The sequence below is a fragment of the Gallus gallus genome, chromosome 19, assembly GCF_016699485.2.
Source record: "Gallus gallus isolate bGalGal1 chromosome 19, bGalGal1.mat.broiler.GRCg7b, whole genome shotgun sequence".
NCBI lineage: Eukaryota > Metazoa > Chordata > Aves > Galliformes > Phasianidae > Gallus > Gallus gallus.
In genome coordinates this window covers 8071319-8098767 of record NC_052550.1, presented here as the reverse complement: position 1 = coordinate 8098767, position 27449 = coordinate 8071319, and the positions used below count along the sequence as shown (strand labels likewise).

Here is a 27449-nt window from a genome sequence, read left to right as displayed (position 1 = left end):
GGAGAAAAGGTTCATTAAGAGGTTGACCCCAGTTTACTTTTTATTCCGCTCCTGTTCCCAATTTCGGCACCACGTGATGGTGGGAGTGAGTTTAGGTTGAAATTCACTTTTAGGAAAAGAAAAAAAAAAAAAAAAAAACAACCGTATTTAAAAAACCATAAAAAACGAAACTCCTGCCCCGGAAAGGCCTGATGGCCCATGGCTGCAGCCCGCTGAGCCCGGTTTGGGTAAGCGGCCTCTGGTTCCGGAGGGGCTGTGCGATATAGGCTGCTTCAGAGCACTGCGGGTTGTCGCGACATGGGGTAGCACATCCCTATGGGTATGCGTTTCGGCTGCGGGGGGGTGCGAGGTGAACGGGATTGCTTTTGGTAATCGCGATAGCAGAGAGATGCGATCCATTGAGTCGCGACAGCCCTCGGTGACCGTCTATGCTCCCTGGGTTTCTCCCGGCGGTGGGAACCCCGAGAAGGCCGCGGTCAGAGCCTGTGGGGGCCCCGGCCCTGTGCTGTGCGCCACCGGCACAGCATCCCCGCCGCAGCCGCTCTCACCTCGGGGCAGTGCCGGAGGAGCGGCCCGGGCCCTGCAGCCACCGCTTCGTCTGTGCCGTGTGCGGGGGCACAGCGTGTCCCCTCCACAGCGGGCGGTCCGTTGGGGAGACCCGCACCTCAAATCCGTCCCTATTCCCCCACTCGGAGCAGCAGGGACGATTCGCAGTGCAGCAGGGCCAGAGGTCTCACACCCGACCCCCGACCCGTGGCCTCTGTTCTGCAGCCCCCAGCTCTCCTCCACCCGCATGCAGGGAGCACCGGGCCCGCCGGGGTCTGGAGGGGTCTGCGGGGCTGGGGGTGCACCCTCCTTCCCCGGTGCCTCTCCGCAGCGAGACGCAGCCCGGGCGGCCCCACTCGCCGCAGGCCCCGTGCAGAGCTAAGCAGAGGCCTCGGGCCGAGCCCGGTGCGCCGTGAGCCGGTGCTCGGTACCCAGGACCGGTGCCCAGCGTTGGGCCGGGGCCGTCGGGCGGGAGCGGGGCCGGGGCGAGCGGAACGGGCCCGGCGGAGCGGGCCGGAGCTGCTCTGTGGGGACGTGATTGACAGCGGCAACGTCAGCAACAGGAGGGGAAGGGAAAAGGGAGGGGGGAGACAAAGAGGGAGGGAGTCGAAAGGCCCCAAACTGGATCTTTATGGAACATTTTTCGCGAAGATCAAGGGAAAGTGAATCCGCGCAGTGGGGGATGCCCCGCACGCCGCTGCCATCGGGGGCCGCCGCGCCTCGCCCGGCCTGAGCGCCCCGCGCAGCCCCGCGCTGCCCCGTGCTCCCTTCATGCCGCAGCCGCCCCGAGACGAAGCCAGGAGCCCCCCGCTGCGCCCGCTGCCCCCCGGCCGGCAGTGTGAGTCCGGGGCTCGGCGGAGGGAGGGAGGCAGGGAACGGAGGGAGGGAGAGCGGTGCGGTTCAGCCCCGCACGGGTGGCAGTCCAGCAGCACGCCGGGCCCCGGCCCCTGTCCCCGCGGCCTGCGCCGGCTCCGTCCCCGGCTGCCGCCTCCGCTCCTGCCGCCCCGTCCGGGGGAAGCGGTGCGGAGCTCGGGCTGAGGGTTCAGAGCAGCCGCTGCGTACGGTACCGCTCGCGCAGAGCCGAGCGGGCTGCGCGTCCCCTACACGGCCCTGTGAAGCACCGCCGAAGCGGGAGCTGGAGCTCCGTGCTACTCAGCCCTTCGTATGGAGGCGTGGGGCCGGCGGCGGAGCGCTCCGTCGGGGCTACAGCTCCGGGGGACGTCAGCCGGTGTCGGGGCGAGCACGGCAGGGGCTGGGAACCCGCGGCTCCCCGCGTCCGTCCGTCCCTCCGCGCAGTAAAAGTCGGGCTTGATGCGCGGCAGCCCCGGCGGAGCTGTCAGGCCTTATCTTTATTGGCTTTTCCCAGTCTCCTTCCAAGTTTAAGAGGGGCCCTTTTATCTCAAGCCCTGCACTCCGCCTGTTTACGCTGCCCGGCTCCGCCGCAGCGCTTTGCCCGCAGCCCCGAGCGCCGTCGCGGAGCCCCGACGGGACGGGGACAGAGGAGCGGCCGGGCCGAGCCGCTCTCCCCGGCGGGTATCGGCCTCGTACGGTGACAAAAAGCGGGGGGGGGGAGGAAGGAGAAGTGAGGAAGGGTCGGGGCGGGGAGGCTGCGGTCACATCTAAACTGAGCTGCCCGGGCCTCGGGCTGGAGCACGGCCACGCGTGGGCGGCCCCCCCGGGAGGGCAGGCGGGCCCGGCCCGGCTCGGCCAGGCTCTACCGGGCACAGCGGCTTCCCCCGGGGCCCGGGGTGTCACGTTCCAGTCTGCCGAGCTCAGGCAGAGGGACCACCGCCTAAAGAAGCACCTCCGGGCCCGACCCTGTCGGTGGCCGTGGCCGGGACGGGGGGCTCGAGCTGAACGAAGCCCCCGGTGCTCAGAGCTAACGGCGCACCTCTCTTCACCCCCTAAGGAAATGCTCCAGGAGAAAAGCCTGTCTGAAACCGAGGAAGGGTTTCCAACAGCCCCCGCACCCGGCCATGCGGACTCCTCCGCGGGCTCCCCCGTCCTCGGCGTAGCCGGGGGCAGCAGCACTCCGCTCAGCAGCCCGCAGCTCCCCGACCCCGAGCAGGTACGCACGGACCGCACCGTCGAGCAAACGGGCACTGCTGCCCATCGTGTCCCGCCGGGCCGGGAAAGCCGCTTCTGCTCTCGGTGAGGTGCCGGAGCTTCCCTCGGCCGCGCATCTTACCGGGCTATGGGTCGGAGGATCGCAAGGAAATCGCTATTTTCAATTATTATATTTTTTTCCCGTTCGTTTATTTATTTTTTCCCCTGCAAGCGTACCGCTGCGCCCCTCGGTGAGGTCATTCCTCACGGACTCCTCCCGAGCAGTGTCCGGCCTGGCGGTGATTTTCGGTGCCGGTTTTGGGTTTGCTGCTTTTTTTGGTTTTTTGTTTTGGCTGAATTAAACCCGGGCTGCTCAGCCCCAATCCCGCGGAACGTAACGCGTCCGCACAGCGCTCAGCCGAGCAGCGCCGGGCGGCCCCGCAGTGTCCCTACGGCCATCCCCGGCCCCGCTTTCAGGGAACCCTCGGGAGCCGTCGGGGACCGCCTGAGCCGTCGGGGCACAGAATCCTCTATAGAAAAATAAGAATAATAACAAAACCTTTAAAAAATCCCCTTGGCCGCGGTGCCCGGCCTGGACGTGAAGCTCTGCAATTCAAAGCGAGCTCCGTTTGTTGCTTATATTTTTGGCAAAGGGCGGTGGAATTTTCGGGACCCGCTCCTGCTCTGCGCTGCAGCTCTCCCCGTCGCCCCGGTGTTGTTGGACGGCCCTTCCCCGGCCGCTCCCCGGCCGCTCGTTGCTCTTCTCATTCTCTTTAATTTATTTCATTTCAATTTGCAGACGATAGAAAACATCAAAGTCTATCTCCACGAGAAGGAGCTATGGAAGAAGTTCCATGAAGCGGGCACCGAAATGATCATAACCAAAGCAGGCAGGTCAGTGAGCATCCCCGGGCTCTGTTGTTTCTGATCCGTACGAAATGTCCCCATTTCTGAGCCGCGAACGGAGCGCCGCTGCGGTACCGCAGTCGGTGCCATTAACAGAAATATATTACCATCGTGAGGGCGGATTTCAGGGCGATCGTTTTCTCTCTGCAAACGGTGCGTGTGTTGGAGTGGGGCAGCAGCGAGGAGTGGCTGCAGGGAAGCGTTGGATGCGTTTAATCCCCGTTCCCTTTGGTGCCACTTCACTTCATTTTATATATATATTTTTTATCAATTAATTTTTGAAGGACTTTACCGTGATTGCGGCTCCACTTTGAGATATTTTTTTCCCCCACTCTGCACAATGGCACCAAAACGGTGTGAAGGTTTAGGATGTGCTTTTAGGCTCAAAACTGGGAGACTGAGAGGTAACGCTTCTCAGTCCACCGTGAACAAACTTTGCGTTTCCTTAGAAGCGAACCGGGTCCGAATCGGGTCCAAATCACAGCGCCTTCACTCGAGGCCGGGTCTGGAGGGGGGAGTGGGGTGGGGGTGCACAGGGCCCGGCCGTGCTCGGAGCGCTGCGGGGATGGCGGAATGGGACACAAAGCACAGAACCCCCCCCCCCCCCCCCCCCCCCCAACCCCACATGAGCAGAACACAACCGCTGTGAGCATTCGGCACCGAAATACGTTTCTTTCCAACCAAGCTGCGCGGTTCCGGGCTGAGGCAGAGAACCAAAACTGCCGAACTTGGGTGTTAAACTGAGTTTAATTCGTTACAACTCATCGAAACTTCAATGGGCGCAGCGGTGGGGGCTGGGAGGTGGGGTGGGGGGGACTTTTCCCTTCTCCCGGCGCCCCCCAGCCCACGGCCCACGTTCGGAGCCGCTCTCTGCCCCATCCGCCCCCCGGGAGGAGGTGCCGGGCCGGAGCTGCTCCCTTCTGTCGCTCTTTGTTTGGTACACGGAGCGATCGCTCAGGTAACTCTGCCCTTATCACGTTGCATGAAATCGTAGGGCTCGTTCTGTGGCTTCTGCTGATGGGAAGAGCCGGATCCGTTCTGATAGGGCCGCTACTTGAGGCAGCCGAGGCGGGGGGGATCAAGACCTCAAATATTTTACCCTTAATTTATAGTATCTGAGCGTGTCTGCTCGGGACATGTAATATCTTTACTAAATTCTAGACCCTAAGCATCCCAAATGTGCATGTTATCTCTTTGTAAGTCTTAAACGTGGATTGTTTAAACAAATCCATATGGATGGGGCTCAACCCCACATTCTTTGTCCGGAGGAGCCGGCGGTGCGCACACACCTTCCTCCCGAGATGGGGCGGCGGGGGGGGCACGGCGGATGGCAGCTGCGTGGTGGGGCACAGTGCTGCTGGGTGACAACCAGAGCGGCTTCTGAAATTCGGATCCGTGAAATAAATAGGTAAATAGATACAGGATTAGCGATAAATTAATACTATAGATGGATTAAAAAGAAAAAAAAGGAAAAAAAAAAGAAAAAAGAAAAAAAGAAACAAAACCAAAAGAAAGACCCTGAAAGTGCTGAAATGCCCTGAATTCCCTGAAACAAACGGCGATTTCAGTTCTTTTCCCCGCGTCCATCTGAAAACGGTCTCAAAATGCGGGGCGAGGTTTTGTCTGCGCGGGCCGAGCAGCTCAGGTCCCGCAGCCCCTTCCTTTCCCATCCCATCTCATCCCATCCCATTCCGTCCCACTCGGCCCCGTCCGATCCCGCGGACCCCCCCGTGTCGGTACCGGGATCAGAGCGGTCCCGCGTTGAGAATGGCGAAACGCAAACCGGGATTTACAGCAGGTTTCATTCCCCCTTCCACGCAAGCCGCTTAATAACAAAAAGTGCCATTAACAAACCTCCCCTCGACCCAATTAAAAAAGAAAGAGGGCTGATGGAGAATTGCGTGTCCTTGTATTTAGCACTGAGGTGGAGGGGGGGGGGAGGGAAAGCGGCGGACTGCAGGCACTGCTGGGGCCCGCATCCCTTCCCAGCGGACTCAGGGATGCTCCGCGGATGGGACCCCGTACGGTGGGGCTGCTCAGCCCCGAGGGCGCAAACGAAAACGGATCGGATCCCAATTTTTAAGTTTCAACCCCTCCAAAAAGGAAAGAAAAAGTGACTTTCGTGACAAATTCGCTCCGTGGGGAGGAAACGCAAAGCTCAGCGGAAGCGCTAATTCCGCGGCCGCGGTGTAAAATGGGCTCTCTGTCTAAACAAGGCAAATATCGATAACGTTGGGGGGGGGGGGGGGGGGAGGGGGGGAGCGGGGCAGTCGTCGGTTTCGTTCTTTGCGGCGCTCCGCAGAACGCGGCCACTATAAATTATGGGGAATTTAGGGCTGAGAATTACTTTGGGGGATTATTACTCCCTCTCAGGGCTGATCTGTAGGAGACATTAGGAGAGCGCAGCGAGCTCAGCGCTGCAATAGGAATCGCGTTGTTGCCAAGAAAGCGTGATTTATAAAGTGGAAACATCTTTAAAATGCGCTCGCTATCTTTTTAATGTTCGGCTGCTTCATTGTGGGAGGGAGGGAAAAAAAGAGAGAGAAAAAAAAAAAGGAGAGGGATTATTTTATATTAAAAGGATCATCAAAAGATAAAAAGTTTATGTTAGCAAAGTTCCCTGAACTCTGCGTCCAACCGCGCCTCCTTCGGCCGTAAAACCCCGCACCTTTCAGGCCGCAGCCGCGGGGCTCTGAGCTCCGCGTGTCAGCGCTCCGTCCCCGTCCTCCCCCCGGAGCTTCGCCCTCATTACGGATTTGCTCTCGGGAGAATTTTCTCGTGCCGCTTTTTGGAGGATGAACGCTCTGCTCCGTGGGCAACCGCGGGTCGGAGGGCTGCGTAGGGGCGATGGGGAGCCGGGAACGGCCGGGTCGGATCCCCAATCCCAGCCCCGACGGGGCGGCCGCTGCCGCTGCCCCACGCCGTGCCGTGCTGTGCCGTGCGGGACCCCGCGCCCGCAGCGCTCCCCCAGACCCGACGGGGCGGCCGCTGTCCCGGCTGCTGCCAGCACTCACCGGCCGTTCCTTTTGTTTCTATAGGATACGAATATCCCCAAATCCTCCCGAAAAGAGTTTTCCAGGCTGTTGTGTTAAGACAAATGAACGAAATCGAGCTGGAAGGGGCTAAAGGGAACACGCGGGGTTGCGGCGTGGAATGGAGCGGCGGGGTCCTCGCAGCAGCCCCGTGCTACGTGCGGGGCTTTGCAGGGGCTCGGCAGTGAGGGGACGGCTCTGGGTGTATGGGTATGGCTGTTCAGGGCAGGGAGCACATGGGGTACTTCGCTCTAACTGCTCTTTTCCCAATGTGACTTCATTTAACTGAACAATTGCTGTTGCTGGTGTTGTTTTGTTGGTTTTTTTTTTTTAACCTCGCGGCAAAACCCGCTGTGTCTCCTAATTCCGTGTGCGATCTCGCCTTCCAAGCGCTGTTTTTGCAGGAAGTGAATGTTCCCGTCCGCACTCGGGGCTCTCCTTTCTGCCAGCCTTCATTTAGCTTTGGCTGTTCGCTGGGGTTTCCAGGTGCCAATCTCTGTAGCGCTGCAGTTTCTATCCAGATATTGCCAGGGACAAAGAGTTTGATGCAGCCTAATGGCAAATCTCTAATAAACAGCAACTCACGTTTAGCAAGAGGAAAAATAGGTCGTTCTCATGCAGCAGCACCACCTGCTCAGGGATGGGAGCAGGAGATCATAGAATCGTTTGAGTTGGAAAGAACCCTAAAAGGTCACCCAGTCCAACTCCCCTACAATGAATAGGGACAGAGATGCTGACCCTGAGCTCTTGGGGTGCTACAGGGACAGCCTCAGTCCTATGGTAGCAGGTTCTGAGGAGCATATGTAGGAAAATATTGCACAGGAAAAAAAAAAGGGACTCAATAAAGTGGTTTGCATGTGTGGAAAAGACGCACCCCCCCTTTAGATGTTCAGGTTTCATTTTAAAAGTGGCTCGTTTCAGTTTTAAAAAGAAAAAAATCTGTTCCTAATCAACTTTAGTAAACCAAACTAAAAGTAGTTTTTAGGACATCAAGGTCTGAAGAAGTATAACTGCTTTGGCTGAGCTGGTGCAGCTTTCCTCTGCGAATAATCCCTTAAAAGTTAAATTTTCCATGGCTCCGTAGGGCATGTGGATGCCCAGTTCTCATTACAATTAAAGGGAAACTTTTGTCCAGAACCTTCTGAGGCAGCTACAACAATCTCTCCTGAAGGTTTTTGATCCAAAAGCAAACCTTAATATCCGAACTGAGCACTGGAATGTGCGCCATCAACTTAAAACTTGGAAATAAAGCGGATATTTCAGGAATGTTTGAGCTGCTCAGCCCTACATTTGGGGTCCCGGAATTACCCTCTTAGGGCAAACTCCTGCTTGGGGGGAATGGAGATCACTGCTGTGCTGTTGGCTGCCCTGCTAACGATGTCGACAGCTTTGGCAAAGGGACGGAGCTCTGGCATGCCGGGCAGGGCAGGGATGGGATTTTATTTTTCATACTGCGATCCTCACTGTTGGGCTCATGAAGACTTGGGATGCTCAGAGCTACGCCCGTTCCCAAAGCCTTCCCCCGGGTTGGCTGTGGGGTTTGGCCATGCACGGAGCAGAGGATGGAGGTCCCAGCACCACCTCGACACCCACGCAGGGGAGGACATGTTCCTCAGTCATGGATGCAGCCCTGTAGTTATCCAAGTCCTCAAGTACGTGAGAAACAATGTTTTATTTAAAAATTGGATGCCAGAAAAAAAAAAAAAAAAGAATAAAATAAAGCCTCACCATCCCAAAATATCAAAAACCCTTAACTGTCTGACCTCCTCATCACTAGGTCATGGTCCTGCCACCAGATAAATCTCTCCTATCTGCCCATAGACTGAGAGTTCAATGTTGCTTGTGTTAGTGACAGTGAATTTGGGGCTGAAAAATGAACTACTGATGAGAACTCCTGTTGAACCTGTATTGTTTGTTATTCTGAGGCAAGGATCTGGCATGGGCTAATCCAGCACTTCAAAGTTAACTGCTCTTACTTTGTATACAGAGCGTCATAGCGGAGTGGCGTGGGTGATAAGAGAAATAAGGGACTGAGGTTAGGAGACACTGGGAAAATGGGACCCTGTTGGAAAACTCTTTGATCTCTTTAAAGTATTTTCTGAAAGCAAGAATCTATCAAAAAGGAAATGCCATTTAAAAGCCTAAAAGAAACAGCTGACATCCCCAAATTTGTTTTAATCTGCCCCGGAGAATATTATTTTTAAAGATGCGTGAAGTCAATGGAAGAAATGTTTGTCAAAAGAAGGGAAATTAGGAAAAAGAGGAAAGTTCATCAGAATGAGAACGTGGTTCTTGGGGCCTCCACACACCACTCCTTTCCCTCCTAACCACGAAGACGAGTGGTAACACCCGTAGGCAGCCATGACCAATTCAGATGGGGAATTTGGGGCCGTGCTTTTGGGGTTTTAGGTGTGCAGTCTGCATTGTTGGTGTGGGAGCATCGCTGGAGGCATCTCTGCCCACTTCTAAGGTCTTCAGCACATTGGCCAACATGTTGAGTGATTTTTTTGGGTGTTTTTTGATTGTTTCACACCCCAGTGTGCCATAGGGATCCCTTCTCAGATAGGGCTGTGCCGAAATGTCTGAGCACCCAGTCCCTGCACTTTTCTTGCCCACCCCAACACCAAGGACTGCGAAATCGCTGCCTGTCCTTGGAAACCTTCATCCTGCTGGAAGTGCTGCTGAGAACAAGTCTTCACCTTCTGAACAGCTGAAGGACTTTGGCACATTTTTACCCCAAAGAGATGGAAGGGAGCCCTTGGCAGTATCAGTGCCAGCACAGGACACAGGGAGAGCTCCAGTCCCTGTGTTCCCATGTGCCTCAGAGGGCACCGACTCAGCCCTTGGCAGGACGTGGTTTGGGCTTTGCAGGGCTGCCATCCCCTGTTCCCTATCCCCATGTCCCAGTGCTTCTGCACCAACCTGGACTGAGATAAGGGTCGGATGCCCATGAGCCTGAAGGGAATTGCTGCCCCAAATAATGAGAGCAAAGCTTTCCTTTAATTGCTCTGATCCAAATCCAACCAACCAATTACACATTAATTAAATTTTGTTTGAACGTAATAGGAGCCTTGGCTCCATGTCAGTAACTGCTCCATGGCTGAGGGGATTGGGTAGCAATAGAATAAATAAATAAACAAGAGATGCTTATTCTAACAGTTCATTTTAAAACAATTTGTGAATATCACATAGAGATAAAATGTGCCTAGCATAAACTTAGCTAAGCAGTGACTGCTTCATTATCAGAACAAATAATTCACCAGCACATCATCTTTGAAGCTTGGGAGGGCTCTGGAATCATGCTGCTTGTTTATTTGCCTGGCTTTTGCTGTTTTCGGTACATTTCATCTGCACCAGAGCTGTGCCAGAGCCCTGCTTGTGGAACACAGAAATGTCCCCATCCCTGTCCTGACATCCAACAGAGGGGTCCAGGAGCCCCTCGAGGTGCGGTCCATACGGTCCCTTCTGCACTGGGAGGGGATGGGAGGGGGAGAAGAGGCATTTGGAAGTGTCCAAAATCGGGGCCTGCCAACCCAGCTCTTGCTGGGTGCTTGTGCAGAGCCATGCCTGTGTTGGGTCTTCCAAAAAAAAAGGGCATAAAGGGGAAAAAACTCAGTGTGGGGATAATGGAGGCATTTGCACATGCCAGGGGCTTGCTGCGTGCTGGGACACCCCATCCCAGGGCTTTGGAGCCAAACTGAAGGTGGACAGGCAATGGCTAAAGTTCTACTCAATGTCGGCTTCACCCTTTGCTGCATACCCAGCGCAGAACCCCACCGAGCTCCCCAGAAACCCCGAATTTACCATTTTCATAACCAATCTTGGCAGGATCGAGTGCAGCAAAGCACCCGGTGGGGCTCTTGGCCACTCTCAATGATCAAGTGAGCTATTGTCGGGGAAAGCTGGCCAACACGCCCCATCCTCTGCGAGAACGCCCATCCACAGGGGAGTCCCTGCCCGGAGCCATGAATTGGGCAGGCAGATGCTGGCTGTGTCCCAGCGCGCGCCGGGAGCCGCACGGAGCCACACGGGTTCGGTGCTCCGTGCATTTTTATTCCTAAGCGAAGCTCTATGACGGCTTTGAGTTGGACGCGGCGCTCCGCTTTGCCATGCCTCCCCACCAGCAATGCACAGCCCGTGTTTGTATCCTATTGCAAGGATGTATTTACTAAACCAGCCCCTGCCAAGGGGTTGAGAAATATGTTTTCATTAAGAAAATTAAACTGACAAGTCCCTGGACGGCGCATTAGTTGCATATATATATTTTTTAAAGGCCAAAACGCAGCAGCTAATAATAATGATGAAATGGTCATGAGCAGCCAAATTACTAAAACCTACCCCGTGTTTTCCTGGAAAAGAATGTGGGGAGTTGGCAAACGTGGCGGCGGCTGCTGACGGCTGAGCCCAACGCTACCACCATGAGATAGCGAGCGGCGCGCAAGTTAAGCAACACCTCCCATCAGATGCGGGTCCCCATTTGTTATCCTTAAAGAATTCCGGCTGTATATATTATAGTAGTACTTTGGCTCTTTGTATTTATTTTAGAGGGCTATACGAAAGAACATTATAAACTCAGGCATGTCCATGCTGTATGAACTCCATATGCTGAAGCTTAATTTTAAACGCCATTAAAAAAGCACTTAACATTTACAATATATCAGCCCGGCTACTTTAGCAGCTTGGATGTACGTCGGTAAATGAAATGATTGAGGAAAAAAAATAAAAAGAAAATCAGAAGCTCAGTGTTATAAAATTCGGGTACGGTGCAGCGACCATCAAATCGCATCGTTCCCTTTGCTGGTTTTTAATCCGTTCCTCCTCTTTTTGGTTTCATTTTTAAATGTAATTTTAAGGCTTGGCATTCAGATTGGATTCCTTACGCAATTTTTTTCAATGTGTGAATTGGGCTGTGTATTCGCAAATTGAAATGTCCTACTGTATTTATACAGGTGCTTACCTGTATGAGGGCAAGGTTAAGAGGAGCGCAGAGTTTATGAATGAAAATCAAATACGGACATTGGTAAACCACCCCTTTTTAGTCCCGGCTAATTACATGGTAAACATCTGGAATTTATGCAGGGCATGTAAAAGAGTCGATTGAGATGATTTCGAACAGGGCCCATTTTGTTGCCTTCTCCCCACGCTGCTACAAAATGGTGCTGCTGGACCAAGGGGGTGGCAGGAGGGCCTCCGGCAGAGCAGTGACATTAGGGCTTAATTAGAACAGTCGGCGACCCCAGAATTGAAACGTTTTCATCTCCTGTCCCCTTGTGCTGATGGCATGGAGATGTCACAGCCCGCTGGGCGGCTGTCTTGGCCAACTGATGGAAGAGCACGGTGAGCTCATTTGCTCCATTGACTTGGTTGGTGTGTTTTGTTTTTTAACTGGGTGAGGAGGAGATTGGGAAGATGGAGCCAAGAGAACAGCAGCTCAGAGGATGTGAAGTGCTGTATGGGAACTGTTGAGTCACGGCCTGAACCACTGATTGATCACCTGGGAGCACAGGTGAAGGCAATTCACCTGTGCAAATGGAAGGGGTGGAGCCTGGCTGCACCTCTCGCAGACCCCATTTAAGGGCTGACTGCCACTCTGGAAGGATCTCTGGTTGGAGATCCCTCATTGTGGAGTCCTTTCTGTAAGCTGAGCTCTTCAGAGACTGGTGAGCACATTTACTTTCCTGTGCAATTCCATCCTGTCTGTGCTGGTCCCTTTGTTGTTACATTTTTGTATTGCCCTTTCACTGTGCTCATTTTTGTGTTTGTAATGAGTGCCCAGCTGTGCAAATGCCTGTGCTGGTGGTTTCTGAAGGGTCAGAAATGTGATCTGTTAGATCACATATATACTGATAAAATACAAAAATGCACTATTTAATATTGTGAAGATTTCTTAAATAAGTGAGATTTATGCAAATAACTTTAATAATAGATGACTGCGGTGAAGCTCTCCATTTCCATGCACAGCCCATGCTTAGGAAAGGGCAGTGCTCACTCTGGCACTGTGTAGGCAGCAGTCTGCCTTATAGCTCCTTTGTCCCAGTTGGGATTCACCATGTGCTAGTGGTGGAGCTGCCCCCTGGGGCATTGCTTTGTGTTTCCATCTGCATTGGGCTGCTCCTTCATGTGTTAACCGTTTGCTTTTCTTAAGGAGGATGTTTCCGAGCTACAAGGTCAAGGTGACTGGAATGAACCCCAAGACCAAGTACATTCTGTTGATTGACATCGTCCCAGCTGATGACCACCGGTACAAATTCTGTGACAATAAATGGTAAGAGGACATTCCCATGTTTGCTTTCCTTTCATTATGAGCTGTAGCCGGATGGATGGCTCCACCACCCATGGGTGATGCCAACATCTTAGAGCTCTGTCACGGAGCAGCCATAGACCCAATGACCACCAGTGGCTGAAAGTTAAAGCTAGAAAATCTTAAATAGAGTATTCTGGACAAGCCAGGGGACTGCCTGCTGGTAGATGTGGATCATCCATCTCCAGAGGACTGGAGGTCATCTTGGAGGAGATGCCATACGTTGCTTGGCCTAGTGCAGGCGTATGAGGGTGAGCCCACAGCCTGCATGTGCTGAGGAGTGGAAGGGGTGACCCAATGGTTGGTATGTTTTGGCCTTAAAATCATGAATCTATGGGAAATGAGAAAAGTTGGGCATTCCTTTCTCCAGCCACAATATCTTGCACTTGGATATGTGCTATGAAATGTGGGGGAACAGCTCTCCTACCCTCAGCCTTTTTCCCTTTCATTCAGTATTCCGGAGTTTCTCCCTCTTTTGTAATTCCCTCCCTTTGCTGTGTCTTTGATAGTAAAGTTGCTTACCCCAGAGGCAGATGGGGTTTTGCTTTCTGACAAAGGGAGCGTGTTTTTTTCCCCTTTTGTTTTTCCCCAAAACAATGCCCAGCAGCCTCCCTCACTGAGAATGGGCTGTGCTTGTCTTTTCACCATGCAGCAGAAAGTCAGGACAAGCCATGGAAAACTTTGTACTCATTTCAATGGGAACAGCAGCATCCTATAAAACTGCAGTAATTCACTTGCATGTTAGGGCTGCTCTAGATTTCAAAAATTCTTTTTCTACTCCCTTTTGTCCTGCACTGCCGTTGGGTAAGAGGAGTAGATGGAGTGCACAGCCCACTTTGTGCTTTAACCATTAAGCTCTGGATGATGGATAGTTGTTAACTTTGTTTAATTTAGTTTTTGCCAGCCCTAGAGCTGTTTCCCCTTTTTATTTTATTGCTGCTGGAAAGTCTCTGTTGTTTTTGGTCATAATGCTTTTATTGGTGTTTTATGAGAAGAGAACAATACACAGTAATGGGGGAGCTGCCATGAAGCGATGCATTGCAGTGAGGTTTCACGTCAGTGAATGCTGGTGGATGGCTGGAAGTGTGGGAGAGGAGGGATATGGGTGCAGAGGGGCAGCACCCAGCCTGATCCCATAGGAGCTGACACTGAGTGCCATTTGCAGCAGTGTCTTCTGCTGCATGGCTTTAGAAGGCTTCATCCCTGGCCAACCTTCTCCAAACCTAGCCAAGGTGTCCTCCTTGGCTAATGTCAACACAGTGACCCAAGGATGGTGATGGTTCAACTCTGCAGGCTGTGACACTGGGACAAAGAGATTCCATGGGCAGTGGGAACCTCTTAGAGACCCGGTACATCCCACAGGACATAGCTGCTCTGGGGTTTGCAAGGGGAGGTCAATGGCAGTGCTTTCCAGGGGGCTGGCAGTGCTGCAATGTGACTGTTGTGCTTGCAGGATGGTGGCTGGGAAGGCAGAACCGGCCATGCCGGGCCGGCTGTATGTGCACCCTGACTCGCCTGCCACTGGAGCGCACTGGATGCGGCAGCTCGTGTCCTTCCAGAAGCTGAAGCTCACCAACAACCACCTGGATCCCTTCGGGCATGTAAGAGAGAATTTCTTTGAGGGCAATCCTTTGGGTTGGGACCATAACGAGCATGCTGGGTGGGATGCAGGGATGTTGAATAGGCGATTGCGGGGATGCTGTGGGGTTTTCAGCCCAGCCATTGCCTTTGCAGCTTGCAGAAACAAGTCGTGTGAAGGTGTTTTTCTCCAGGCTGACTTTGGTGACCCTATAAAACATAGAGTATTTATTTGGAATATATTCATGTATATGGTGAATGCAGAAGTAGGGAATGGACAGTTTTCTACCCCAGTATGTTTAACAACATACCTAAAGTCTTCCACTGTCCCAGCTGAAAGTCACATAGAAACAAACCAACCTCAGTAGCTGGAGAAAGTGAAATAGGGCCCAGAATTTTCTCAGTGAACATAATTTTCTGTGAATTTCCCACTCCCAAAGCCCTGTACATGTCCTAGTGCTGCTGCAGGGCGACCCTGCCTGCCCTGCCCTGCCCTGACTTGCTGACTCAAAAGGCTCTGTGCTGATGTTATTAATCACAGCCACCCCCCATCCTTTACTCATCTTTAAGGGTGAAAACACCATGGCAGTGAAATGGGAACAGCCCCATGGGGTTGTGCAGGAGGAAGCAGAGCCTCACAGCAGAGCTGAGGTGTGCACGGCTGTCCTGTGCTGCTCACTGTACAGTGTCCCTCCTGTACTCCTGTTGCGTTTTCCCCTTGCTTAGCAGCACAGCTTAATATATATTACTGTTTATGTTGTAAAATGTAAACCATAAAACACACAGGATATTTGGTGTGGCTGTAAAACAAACAGGATGTGCGGTGTTGCTTTTGCAATGCTAAATGGTTGCTTCTCCCAACTGTGTCATTACTTAACTGCAATTTTAACACTGCTCTCGAGTGGGGAAGAGTCTTTCTCCTTCTTCTGGCAGCTCTCTTGTCCTCCCACGGAGCTGCACCATGACACAGATGGAGCTCATTTTGCGTGGGGTTCAGACACTTCTCTGACAATTCCTCTTGAGGCTGCTTAATGAGCAATTTGTTTTTGAACAACCTGGGCTCAGCACCCTCTCAGTGTGAAGGTTTGGGGCAGGGAAAACTGCAAACTGTGTTGCTGCTGCCCCCGTCCCACTCCTGCACAGGGCACTGTGTTATGCCAAATCACAGCTTCTCCTTTCTAGGAAGCCATCCCAGCCGTCACAACCCCTCTCTTGAAGCTGCCTAAAGCAAACAAGTGTGGAAAGCTGCGCGGTTTGTTTGCTTCTTGCGCTCCAGCGCTGTTGGCCGGCTGTTTCCCTTTGTCATTGATTTCCTCCAAACCTCAAAACCCACAGCTCTGGGCTGGGCTGGGGCAGCACTGCAGGGCATGGGCAGCAGCCCTTGTTCTGTGAGCCATGCCCTGCTTGGGTGCTGTGACAGCTCTGTAATGGCACAGCTCTGTGCAGTTCATCAGGGAGGAATAGAATAGAAATTGGATTTTTCAAGAAGAAATGAAGTGCAGAGCACTGTGATCTGCCTGCAAACTCCCGTGGGTGAGCTGTGGGAGCAGTGGGAATGTGTGCCCTCATGCAGTGCCTGCAGGGTGCAGGCTCCATGCTGATCGTGGAGGATTTTCCAACCACGAAAGGTTCCTTTCACATTGGGCTGAGCAACCAACTTGAGAATGGATTAAGAAATGAGCAGTCAGTGGGATGCTTGGCTTTGGAGAGGTCAGTCTGATGCTGATGAGAGCACTGAGACACCAGTGCTCTGAGCAAAACCCTGATGCTCATGTTTTGCAAAGCAATGTGTGCATGGATAGAGCCTTGAGTGGCTGTCGGTGTGACTGTCTGGCAGAGATGGGGATGTGGGGATAAGGACATGGGAATATGAGGACATGGGGGTGGGGATGTGTGATGGGGACATGGTGGCACCTCCTGCTTGCTGTGCTCCTGGGCACAGGATGAGTATCCCTCCTCCCTGGGGAAGCAGGCTGTGCCCTGCCATGTGCTATTGGAGCCCTCAGTATGTGAACCATTGCTACATCACAAAAACAACTGCTTGCTGGAAGGGATGTGGGATGCTGGTGTGTCTGTCAGGGGTTAGCTCAGGGCACACAGGGAAAAACTGAGCGAGTCCCAACAAATGCTTCTACAGTGATAAATGCTGATGAATGGAATTCCACTTTCTTCAGAGGTTTCAAGTATGTAAACAACGGAGTGGAGGGCGCCCATGAGATGGCCCTTATGGTTTTGAGGTGCTTGCTGTAGGGACCTGTGTTCCTTTGCTGTTGTCTTTCTGATCAGGTTTTCCTTCACCTCTTGCTGTGAGGTGTTGCTGGAGGTGCCATTGTGACAGAAAAGTCACTTCTTTTGGTTTTGCATGCAGTGCTGAGCGGTGTGAACACAGAGCATTGAGGTTTGGTCCTCTGTGGTGGTGGTGGGGGCCCCTCTGAGATGCAGCCTCTGCCCTGGGCTCAGCCCATCTGCTGGTCCAGCTGGGGAGGGTGAGTGCATCGCATGGCTATTTCTGGCAGGCTGTGGCTGGGCCCACATTGGTTGGAAATTACACTCATTTTACAGAATATATAAAAATATTCCTGCGGAAAAACAGACAAGGAAACAGATTAGAAGTGGAGATTGGCACAGGCGGCAGCTGAGGTTTAGTTTCACTCCCCAGCACATCGCTGCTGCACCTGCTCTGCTCCTTGGGACCTCTGAATCACTGCAGGGCTCTGTTCCTGCTCCCAGTCGCAGTGCTGGTTTGGTTTTGGAGATGTAATCTCCCGGGGCTTAAGGCTGTGGAGTGTGAGGGGTGATCTATCACTTCTGCTGACATTCCAAGTGATATTCCTGATTTTTCTTGGCCCCAAATCTGTTTTCTGGCTTTGTTGTTTAATGCTGATGAGTTTTTGTTACTTCTCTCTATATGTATTTTTTTGTACCCTTGGTATTGATTATCACTTGGGGTTTCCTTCTCATTTTTTCTTTCAATTTCATCATTTTTCCCTTTGCTTGCCAGGAACACCCAGGCCATTTAGGTTCATGCCCTCTTAATCTTACAAAACTCCAAATTCAATTTAGGTTTTGTCACTCTCCTGCTCCATGCCTTGTGGCCAGGCAAGGCCTGTGCCTTGGGTCACCACTCAGTGGCACAGCTGTGGTGACAGCAGTGGCACCCAGTGCTTCCTCTCTCTATCCATTTAAAACACACACACAAAAAAAGTAACCCTTCTAAGTTTGAAGTCAGTTTTTAGGGGACAGTCATGAAGAAGAGCTCAGTTAGAATATCCAAGAGATGGTATTGCCTTTCTTATAACCCATCAATTTTAGGTGACATCTTCCAGTTGTGTTATGGTTGAACGGTAACATCCAGCAGAGAGCTTTGTGCTTGTGGCTTTGTTCCTACACCAAAGGAGCAGTGCTGCACTGAGGCTGTGGCATGCATCCTCGTGGTCATGGGGCACGATAAGTGTTTCCCCTCCCCAGCATCTCTATGTCAAGAACTCAGGAAACACCATTGCCCATTTTGGTTGACATTAGGCAACAAAGGACTGAGAAAGAAAGAAAGCAAAAAATATTGCAGCATTGGCCCTCGCACAGGGAACAATTTGTCTGAGCTCATGTTGAATCTTTTCCCAGGATTTTCCAGCCTTCCCCTCCTCTCCCCATTGTGCGGGCTGCCAGGATGTGCTTGGCGTGGGGCGGCTCCTCCAGCACAGCCCTGGGTTCTCCTACAGCAGCATCCTGGGGCCAGATGGGAACATGGAGGGTTGGGGCAGGTGGTGATGGAGCTGTGGAAGTTGCGCATAGCGTTTGGTTGGGGCTGTTTGCGTTGTCATGCATAGGATGTGAGCCCCAGGCATGGGGCTGGGCGCTTCAGTCTAAAAAGAATAGAATGAAGGAAGAAAGAAGCAGAAAAATGTATGAAAATGAGAGATTTTCTATTAGTTATGATGTGATCCCCTGGGAGCAGCCATAAAATTATGTGGCTTTTTCGTAGCCATTTACTATTCAATATAAAAAAGGCAGTTGCCATGGCAACCGCTGCATCATATGATATTTGATACCTTGGAGAAACAGGGAGTGCTCTTAAATCAACTCCCCAAATTTCATATGGAAGTAAATACATTTTACTGCTGATTTTGGGGATGGCGATGGGGCTGTGCCCAGCTCTGGCCCTTTGGGCCTCATCCTGCAAAGTAGTAAACTTGGACCCTGCAGGATGAGACACTGAGATGCTCATGCAGTGTTTTCCAAGCTGACATTAAATGGAAGGAGCAAATGACACCATTTTTTGACATTTGCTTTTGAGGGGGGAGTGCCAAAAAAAGGGGGGGGGGGGGGGGGGGGGGGGATGAAAAAAAGAAGAAAGGAACTGTATTACACTTAAAGTTTTAGCTGCCAGCAGTGTGATCACCACAAAGGAGGGAAGCAGGGGGGTGGAAAATCCCATATCTGTGGGCCTGGACTTGGGACCATCCATGGCCATCAGTGGGGCACAGAGGCAATGCTGATCCCAAATCTGAGTTCTGCGGGGCCAAGCTCTGTCCCATCAATTAAAATGCCTCTCATTTTTTGACACAACTCTTTAAGTTAATCTTTCCACTGATGTTCGTCACTGCAGTGGAATTTACATTTGTTTTGTGTATTTTTAGCCAGCGACCGGTTTTCCACAGCAGCCTTTAAAAGTATTTATCCCGAATTGTTGGCGTTCCGATCGCACAGGCGCAGAGGTTTGCAGCTGAAGCCTGGGAGGATTTTTTTTTTGAATGATTTTCAGGAGCTTTGAGTGCACGGTGCTTAAACCAATGACAAGCAAGCAGGATGTGTGTGCACTTATTGCTTTCCAGCAAGTTGGTGGTGGGAATGCAGACAGTGGACAGGTAAACTCAACCCAACACTTGCATCCTGCACCTGGGACAAAGTGCTGAGTATTTCACCCTGGGGCAAGGGACAAAAGCATGTTGCTGTGGGTTAGTTTAAGCTATTTTGGTGTTTTTCCCCCACAAATATCAAGCAGCTCAAAGTGATCCTCCAGGAGGATTTGTAGCCATGGATGTAACCATGAGCATTTGTCAACAGTCCTTCCAAAGGCTTCTTCCAGGCTCTGCGAAGTCATCGTGTTGGTGCTGGAAAAGGCTCAGGCCAAGAAAAAAAGGGTTTTTAAAGAGATTCTTATGCCCTGGAGGGTACTGTTTTGGAGAGGAGGTAGGAAACAGGCTGCTCATCTACCCCTTGGAAATCTGAGGTTAAATGGGTTTCTTGTTCCACCGCTGACTTGCTCTGATTTAGAGCCATACATTGCCTTGCCAGAGCCGGGCAGCTGGGGACGAGAGGTAAGCAAAGCTCAGCACCCATCAGCTTCTGCTTCAGAAAATCCATATTTATCAACCCTTAATTATTGAAAATTGGTGTGCCCTTTCTTATGAGCCTGAGCCTTCTGGTGTTGCTCATCTCGGCTGTTGTATGGGAGACCGCCACATGAAAGCACAGCAAAAGCTGCAACCCAAACCTGAACCGACCCTCTCAGCTCTACAGCCTGCGTATCAGCAGCCACAAAGTGCTTCAGAGACGTGATGCAAAGCTGATAAAATGCCAAAAATTCCTCATTCTCTCTCTTGGGGAGCAAGGAAGGTTGTCTGGAAAATGTCAACAATAAAAATTGTGTTTAAGTGGTATATAATGCAGCCGGCTACTGTGGGCAGATCCGTGTGGCTGGATGGAGGGGTGGGGGGAACATGAGCCCTGAGCAGTGCCTTCTGTCAGGCCAGAGTGCAGCACTGCTGGGCTGTGCATGTTCAGTTGATCTTCAGGCAAATTTCTCTTTCATATTATTTTTCAATTGAAATGGGCAAAATCCACACTTTATGTAAACTAATGCAAATTGTGGTTTTGTCTGTCTATCCATCCTTCTGTCCTTTCTGTGCATTGGTCCATCTGTTTTTTCCATCTATCCATCTGTCTGTCCATCCATCCATTTGTCTGCCCATCCACCTGTTCATCGATCCTTCCATCCATCTGTATGTCCATCCATCTGTCCACACACCCATCCATTCACCCATCTCTCCACCACCTCTTGCAGACGCAACCTGCACAGCATTCCCTGCTGATTCCATATCCCTACAGGCTCACTGTGTCCTGTGGACGCTCAGTGTGGTGACCAGCCTGGGGCAGCCCAGCCCCAGGAACAGCCAGGATGGGGACAGCTCCAGAAGACAGTCTGGGAGTGGGAAGAGGCTGAAGAGTGGTGTGTTGAGGAAACCAGAAGCAAAGAATTTTTTCTTTGCCTAGAGAGAGGAACAGAGGCTTTTCTTAAAACCCATCCTACTCCTTAGAAGAAAATCCATTTCTCAAAACCACTTTTTCTCTGTCACATGTGGGCACAGCTATTCTTGTGGCAGAACAATGCAGCACCAGCCCCTGCGTGCCTTGGCAGAGCCCAGTGCTGTGCCCTGCATGCACTGGCTACACTGGGGCTGGGGCTGAATACCCCTTCACACCACGTCCCACCTGTGGGGGGTACCCATGGGCTCTGCTGCACAACCTGTGGAAAACCTTCTGGTTGAAGCTTTCTCTTAGCGGCAGATGAAAGAAAAACACATACTTTTTTTTTTCCCTCTGTGGTTTCTGTGATATATATATATATTTTTGCTTTTGCTATTTTTCAGCTCCGTAAAGTATTTTATGAGGAAGCTTTATGGACCAGTCTGCTGGTGAATTATATGTATTCATGTATTCTGCAGCTTCAGCGTGAGCTGGGAAAAAAATTTATGGCTTTGTTTCCATCCAGGCTGACTCTGTCCAATAGCAATAAGAAAAGGAGTGTTCAGCTGAAAAGCTCCAAGTTCAGTGCAGCAGTGCTTGCCAGAGCAGCAGATACCCTCTCTGCCGTGGGTCATACATGTTATACAATGTTGTTTTCCTCCGCAGTTTGAAAGCAGAGCTGAAGCGTAGCACTAGTGGGTTTCAGTGTCCCACTAGCCAAGCTGTCAAGTGGCCAAGACTTGTCATTCTTACAAAATCGGATTGTTCACTTTAGCACCAATTGTTTTCCAGATCATCCTCAATTCAATGCACAAATACCAGCCACGGCTGCACATTGTGAAGGCAGATGAGAACAATGCTTTTGGCTCAAAGAACACGGCCTTCTGCACCCACGTGTTTCCAGAGACATCCTTTATCTCGGTGACCTCCTACCAGAACCACAAGGTATGGCACTTTGGGGTCCAAAGGGGCTCATTCTGGGCTGTGTGCTCCTATAGCTTTGCTTGGGGAGGGCTGCTCAAAGAAGCTGAGTTTCCACTGCAGCCCTTTAACCTTGAAGTACAGCTGATGGGCCAGAGGATGCAGCTAAGGGGAAGCAGGACAAGCACTGGGTAACGGCAGCCTGGCAAGCCCTGATCATCCAGGAACTAATGAATTGGATAATAATAAACTGTATGATATCATTCAAAACAGTGAGGATATCTAATAATGGCTGGGAAAAGCTTGCTCATAAATCTACAGCAAGAAGTAATTATAGCACGTGTGTTTAGCAAGACGCACAAGGAATGTAACCATAAAACCGAGCTAGGAGACTGCACTGTGGTTAGGAGGTAAAGGTAGGCGGGGACTCCAGGTGTTTGTATGTTTTTTTTTTGGGGGGGGGGGGGAAGGGGCACAAAACACAAAGGCCTGGGGGGCTGTGTGTTGGGTGTGTAGCACAGCACTACACCGATTGCAGGGTTGGGTTTCTCTATATCTTTTCTATGCATTGGGTCAGGGCAGCACTGGGTTTCAGTCCCATCTACTGCGATCCCTGGGTGCCTCTTTCCCTCCTCCTCCTCCCCCCCGTAGCTGCTCCAGGGCAATTCAGTTGAGGATGGGTTGGAAAGACCTCTAAGACCATCTGGTCCAACCACTGACACATCGCCATGGGGCACATCCCCATAGCACAGCCCTGCAGTGAAGTGGTGCTGTTGCTTTGGTTCCCAGTGGGGAAAAGGGCATGGTGTGTCCCAGCACCACCTCTTTTTCTGCACCTTTATAGGAAAATCTTCCAGGAACGTAAGTGTACTTCTTTCTGTCCAATAACCTGAGCAGAGCTCTTCCTCCTGAGCAGATGCCTGTGTGTCCTTTGAAGCACCCAGTCCTTGCAAGATTTTGCAATTAGTGAGCAGTTAAAAGGCTCAGAGTAGCAGCCTGGATGTGTGTGGTATGGTAAGACGGGAAAAAAAAAGCTCTGTATTTAGGCACCCAAGTGAATCTTGTTTGAAAAGTTGTAGTTATTGGTGTAAAATGACCAATTGCCTGAACATGGTTAACCAAAAAGGCTTGAAAGCGCTTATTTAATACCTCCTTAAAATGTCAAGGTCAATGGCGCCTTTCATCCCCGAGGTCCCCAAAGTGCTCCATAAACTTAATACTTCCACTGTCACTGCTGTGCGTGGGCAGGGGCTGGTGGCCAAGTGGCAGTACAGGTGATAGTGACGTCTTCTCTTAAAGGAACCCACTGGGCACCAGAGTGCTCAGCTCCTCTCCCCATCATCGACATCCCATCTGTTTTCACACGATTTCTGCTTGCTTTCCTTCTCTTAAAGATAACTCAGCTGAAAATTGAGAACAACCCCTTTGCAAAGGGATTCAGGGGAAGTGACGACAGCGACCTGCGCGTGGCACGGCTCCAAAGGTATGGTTGGAGGACAGATGGGAGGGCTCTGGGTCAGCAGGATGAATTTGGCTGCTGCGCGTGGCCATGTGGTGCCCGGCATGCACTACTCAGCCCCTTTGCCCTTGTCTTATTGTCAATGTGCTGCACCTCTTTGAAGAAAATTGTTGAATGCCACGGGGCATCCAATTTTCTTGTATTTGAGGGCATCAGGGCATTTCATGCCCTCCCTACCTCCGAAAAGCTCTTCCTGTAACCAAGTGACGCATTCCATGTGCTGTTGCAATGCTTGCCCACACCCGAAGCATGGTGAGGGTTAGCTCATCGTGCTTGGCAAAGGCGTGGAGCCGTTGGATGGGGATGTGCTGGCGCAGCCAAACTCATATTTCATCCTCCTGTTCGTGTTGATGCTGTCTAACCAGTAATAATTTTTCTCGCCTCCTTCAGCAAAGAATACCCAGTGATTTCCAAAAGCATCATGAGGCAGAGATTGGTGTCCAGCCATGGCCAGCTCTCGACCAAGCCAGATGTTAACCCGCTCCATGGCAGTCACCAGACCCTACAACACTATCAGTATGAGAATGGTGCTCACATGCAGTTTGCAGCCTCAGATACTCAAGACCTGTCACTCAACACCTTCACAGCACAGAGAGATTCAGGGCTCTTCTATCACTGCCTGAAGAGAAGAGGTAACCTGAGTTTACAGCTAAAAAATATTGCAGCAAATAGGCCTAAGGGCACTGAAAGCTTACCCATAATCCCAGTTTGCTTTGGATGTGTCTCTTAGGCCTTAATCCACAAAGCGATCAAAGTGTTTCGGAGGGTCAGGGCTCACAAGCTGGATTTTTGGGCAGTCGTTAGTGATTTTGTCCCATAGAAGGCAAATTCAGACTCTGAGTTAAAGAAAAAAAACAACAATCAGTATACACAATTCAAATGGAATGAAGCCACACTGAAAAATTATCACTTGATAAGACATCTGAATTAATAACATTTGTTTGGAGGAGGCCTTATCTATCCTGAAATGTCCTGATGTGGCCATTAGCATTAAGGAAGCTGCACTGGATGAGCACTTTCCAGGAGGAGCCATTGTAGTTATCCCAGTGCAGAGCAGTGGGGTGGTGGTGGCCACACGTCCTTCTCCTTATCAGCTGGTCCTAACTTGAAGCGAGCTGTAACTACGTTCTCTTCCTTTTAGGCCAGATCAGATGAGATCATGGCATGCTTCAAGTTAGAAGGAAAATTATTCACACAGCCAAATCCTTCTATTCGCATGTCTCATTGGCCGCTAATTTATTTAAGCTGTGAGGATCCTCTGATTGTGGGCAAATGAGGAATCCAATACCACCAGGAATAAGGACTGTGAGGCAAATGTGTCCTACTAGCAGATGTTAAGTTGCAGATGAGTTCATAAATGCAGCATTCCAGCCAGCTAACGAGCTCACGCATGTGAGTCTGAGGAGAAGGATGGGCAGCTGGAAAAGGTCTCCTTTATCTTGAGATATTTCTGCAGCTTTTGACACAAATATCTGGGAAATGTATAGTGATTTTGGTACTGACAGGAAGGAAGGCTGTGATAAGACCCTTTCAGAGGCTTCTTGAGTTTGTCAGTAGTAGTGCTGCAGGAGTGCCACGGACCTCTGTTATCTGGATGAAGGTGAAGTAATCCCTGATGTGAGAATAGTCACTCACTCACCCTGATAAATGTCATCAGCATGCTTGGGAGGATGATGGGATTACTCCAATATTTGCAACACGATGCCTTGTTGATATTGCATGTTGTCTTTCCAAACTGAAATGGTCTGAAAAAGAGCACTGATGGTGTAGCGGAACAATCCTCCATTCTGAAGTCTCATCCCTGAGCTCTCTTTCTTCTCCCGCAGAAAGCGCGCGGCACCTGGACCTGCCCTGCAAGCGCTCCTACCTGGAGGCCTCCTCATCAGTGGGTGACGATCACTACTTCCGCTCCCCACCACCCTACGAGCAGCAGATGCTGAGCCCGTCCTACTGCAGTGAGGTGGCCCCGCGGGAAGCCTGCATGTACTCTGGGTCAGGGGCTGAGATCGCGGGTGTGCCGGCAGTGGATGACTTGCCACCTCCGCCTCCCCCGCTGAGCTGCAATATGTGGACTTCAGTCGCACCTTACACCAGCTACAGTGTTCAGACAATGGAAACTGTGCCCTACCAGCCCTTCCCAGCCCATTTCACAGCCACCACCATGATGCCGCGGCTCCCTTCTATCGCAGGGCAGGGCTCGCAGCCCCCAGGGAACAGCCACTTCAGCGTCTACAACCAGCTGGCCCAGTCTCAGGTTCGGGAGCGTGTCCCCCCATCATCATTCCCAAGGGAAAGAGTGCATCCGTCCGTGTGTGAGAGGAAGCCACCTTCCCCACACCTCAACGCTGCCAATGAGTTCCTCTACTCCCAAAGCTTCTCCTTGTCGCGAGAGTCCTCGCTGCAGTACCATTCAGGAATGGGGACGGTGGAGAACTGGACGGACGGGTGACTCCGCGGGCCCAGCGGTGCCGCAGCTCGCATTACCGCTCCGGGACGGTGCTAAGGCAGCGTTATACCTGTGGGTAACTTGCACTTGGGTGAGACGAGCATGCATTTCCCAGGGGCGCCGTGTGTGTGGGGAGCGCCCATCTCTGGGCACACTGAGAATTACGGCTCCTGGATCCATCAGCCTCTGACTGACTTCCGAATGAATTAATTCTCACGTCTTCATTACCGATCTGGTAGAAACCATCTTCTAGACTAATGAGTGAAGTTGTCTGTCATTCGCTTTTGCCTGTAACAGTAAGCATCCGTGAGCAAATTTCGACTTTTTGGGAAAAGCACGAGCTTCACTTATATGGTACTCAGTTCGTGAAGTCACAGAATCCCCCAAACCAAAGGAAGAAGTGATCTGTTGGGCTGTGTAGCTCCAGGACTGCTGTAGCAGCACGTGTTAGGCTCTGTCCACCTGCAGAAATTCCCTTTCCTCTGAGGCCAGTGGTGAGGTGCCATTCCAAACTCCAGGCGCAGCGCAGAGAGGAGAAGCTCCGGTGCGCAAATGTCCCTTCTTCCCCCATTGACCGTGGCTGTGGGAGACCGAGAAGTGAAGCATTACGCCCCGGGCCAAATAGCAAATTAATTGCAGCATTAGGAACAGACCCAGCGTCTTCAGACTCTGTTGATTAAATCACACTTGCTTATTGCAATATATTTATGAAGTTTAAGCTTAAAAGTCGCTAATACTTTCCAGAAAGGGTTTCTGTATTTGCTGGTCCTTCATTTCTTTTGCATTCAGCTGAAACGCGCCTTTTGTGCTATGTGTTTTTTTTTCTTTTGCAGCTAACTCGGAAAGAGTTGTTTTCAGCATAAAGGAGGCATAGAGAAGCGGTTCTTAATTGTGGGGTGGGAGCGGGAGGAGTTCCCATTGCCTGTCAGGCTTTACAGTGTACAGCTATTTGTAGAGCAGGTAAAAATCTGTGACCAATGTATAGATTGCTACCATTTCTTACCGTGGAAGTATCTTGAGCTGACTCCATCCGTGCTGACTTTGCCTACAGAGTGCCTCCAGGAGGCACTGAGAATCGCTGAGCCGACTCATGTGGGAGGAAGCTGTGCTCCTTATGGAAAAAACTCCCTCTGATTGCACCTGAAAAGCCCTGCAGCAGGGACTGCGTCCTCCTCTGTGCTGCTGAGGTGCACAGCAGAGGTGCTGGGAGCTTTTTCCACTAAAAAGCGCAGTACTGAATCTTTAGACATGAACAGGGGGGTTGGGTTTGTGCTTCCCACCCCCTGCTTCCCAACTGGGCAAAGGCAAAAGGCTGAAATACATACTTGGAAGTCGGGAGGCACTTCTGCATTTGGATGAATCCATTCCAACCAATAGAGGCTGATGAATGAGGACGGTTGCTCGCAGTGAGGCAGCCCTGAGGCCGCTGCCATGGAGGTCACGCTCCCACCTGGACAACCTGTACACACATTCAGCAGACAGTGTGTGACTGGTGTGCATTTTGTAATCAGATTTTCAAAATCACTACAATTTTTGCATGCTGAATAGCTATTTATATACATATATATATATTATATATATATAAATATATATATATATATCACAAATGCAGGCCACGTGTCCAATTCAGCTTTGCTTTTTACAAATGAAATACTTAATAAAAATGAATGTTGCAAGGTTTTTTTTTTTTTTTTTTTTGGAAAGACATCTATTTAAGATTTTTTTTTTTTTTAATTACACACCTTCGATGTAAAAACTAAGAATTGGTTAGATAAAAAACATATATACTACAGATAAATTTTTATTAGAAACCACGTTAGATACAGGTGGTGTGGAATTTTCAACTGTTTGTTACATAGCATGGACATTTTATTTTACATATCAGAACATAAAGTCATTTTACTACTA

The 27449-nt window shown here is 51.1% G+C and overlaps 2 protein-coding genes and 1 long non-coding RNA gene across 9 annotated transcripts in view; 1 reads left to right on the top strand and 2 right to left on the bottom strand.

The window, feature by feature from the left end:
• Positions 1-1164: 1164 nt before the first annotated feature.
• On the top strand, positions 1165-27449 carry TBX4 (T-box 4). Of its 3 annotated transcripts, none has more exons than NM_001030537.2 (9): positions 1165-1384; positions 2456-2614; positions 3392-3486; positions 12676-12795; positions 14285-14432; positions 21448-21600; positions 22971-23059; positions 23486-23727; positions 24922-27449. In NM_001030537.2, the coding sequence occupies exons 2-9, from the start codon at positions 2459-2461 to the stop codon at positions 25542-25544; spliced, it is 1626 nt and encodes a 541-aa protein (NP_001025708.1). In that variant the 5' UTR covers positions 1165-1384; positions 2456-2458; the 3' UTR covers positions 25545-27449. The 3 variants fall into 3 exon arrangements, with proteins under 3 accessions (NP_001025708.1, XP_046758237.1, XP_040505933.1); XM_046902281.1 differs by lacking the exon at positions 1165-1384 and adding an exon at positions 1905-2079; XM_040649999.2 differs by lacking the exon at positions 1165-1384 and having other exon boundaries at positions 2272-2614.
• LOC121107280 lies at positions 4227-5342 on the bottom strand. The gene is made up of 2 exons (XR_005841032.2): positions 5239-5342; positions 4227-4878 (listed from the first exon to the last, which is right to left on the bottom strand). It is a non-coding gene; the product is annotated as an uncharacterized LOC121107280 (long non-coding RNA).
• BRIP1 (BRCA1 interacting protein C-terminal helicase 1) overlaps positions 13405-27449 on the bottom strand; it is a 117741-nt gene continuing 103696 nt past the window's right edge. For 4 of the 5 annotated variants that reach the window (XM_040650090.2, XM_040650089.2, XM_040650092.2 and 1 more), the window contains 3 exons: positions 26867-27000; positions 23791-23931; positions 13405-16988 (listed from right to left, as the gene is read on the bottom strand). The gene's annotated coding sequence lies outside the window, so the exon portion shown is untranslated. Of the gene's footprint in view, positions 16989-23790; positions 23932-24734; positions 26122-26866; positions 27001-27449 lie in introns of all 5 variants that reach the window. The other variant, XM_040650091.2, reaches the window with a different exon arrangement.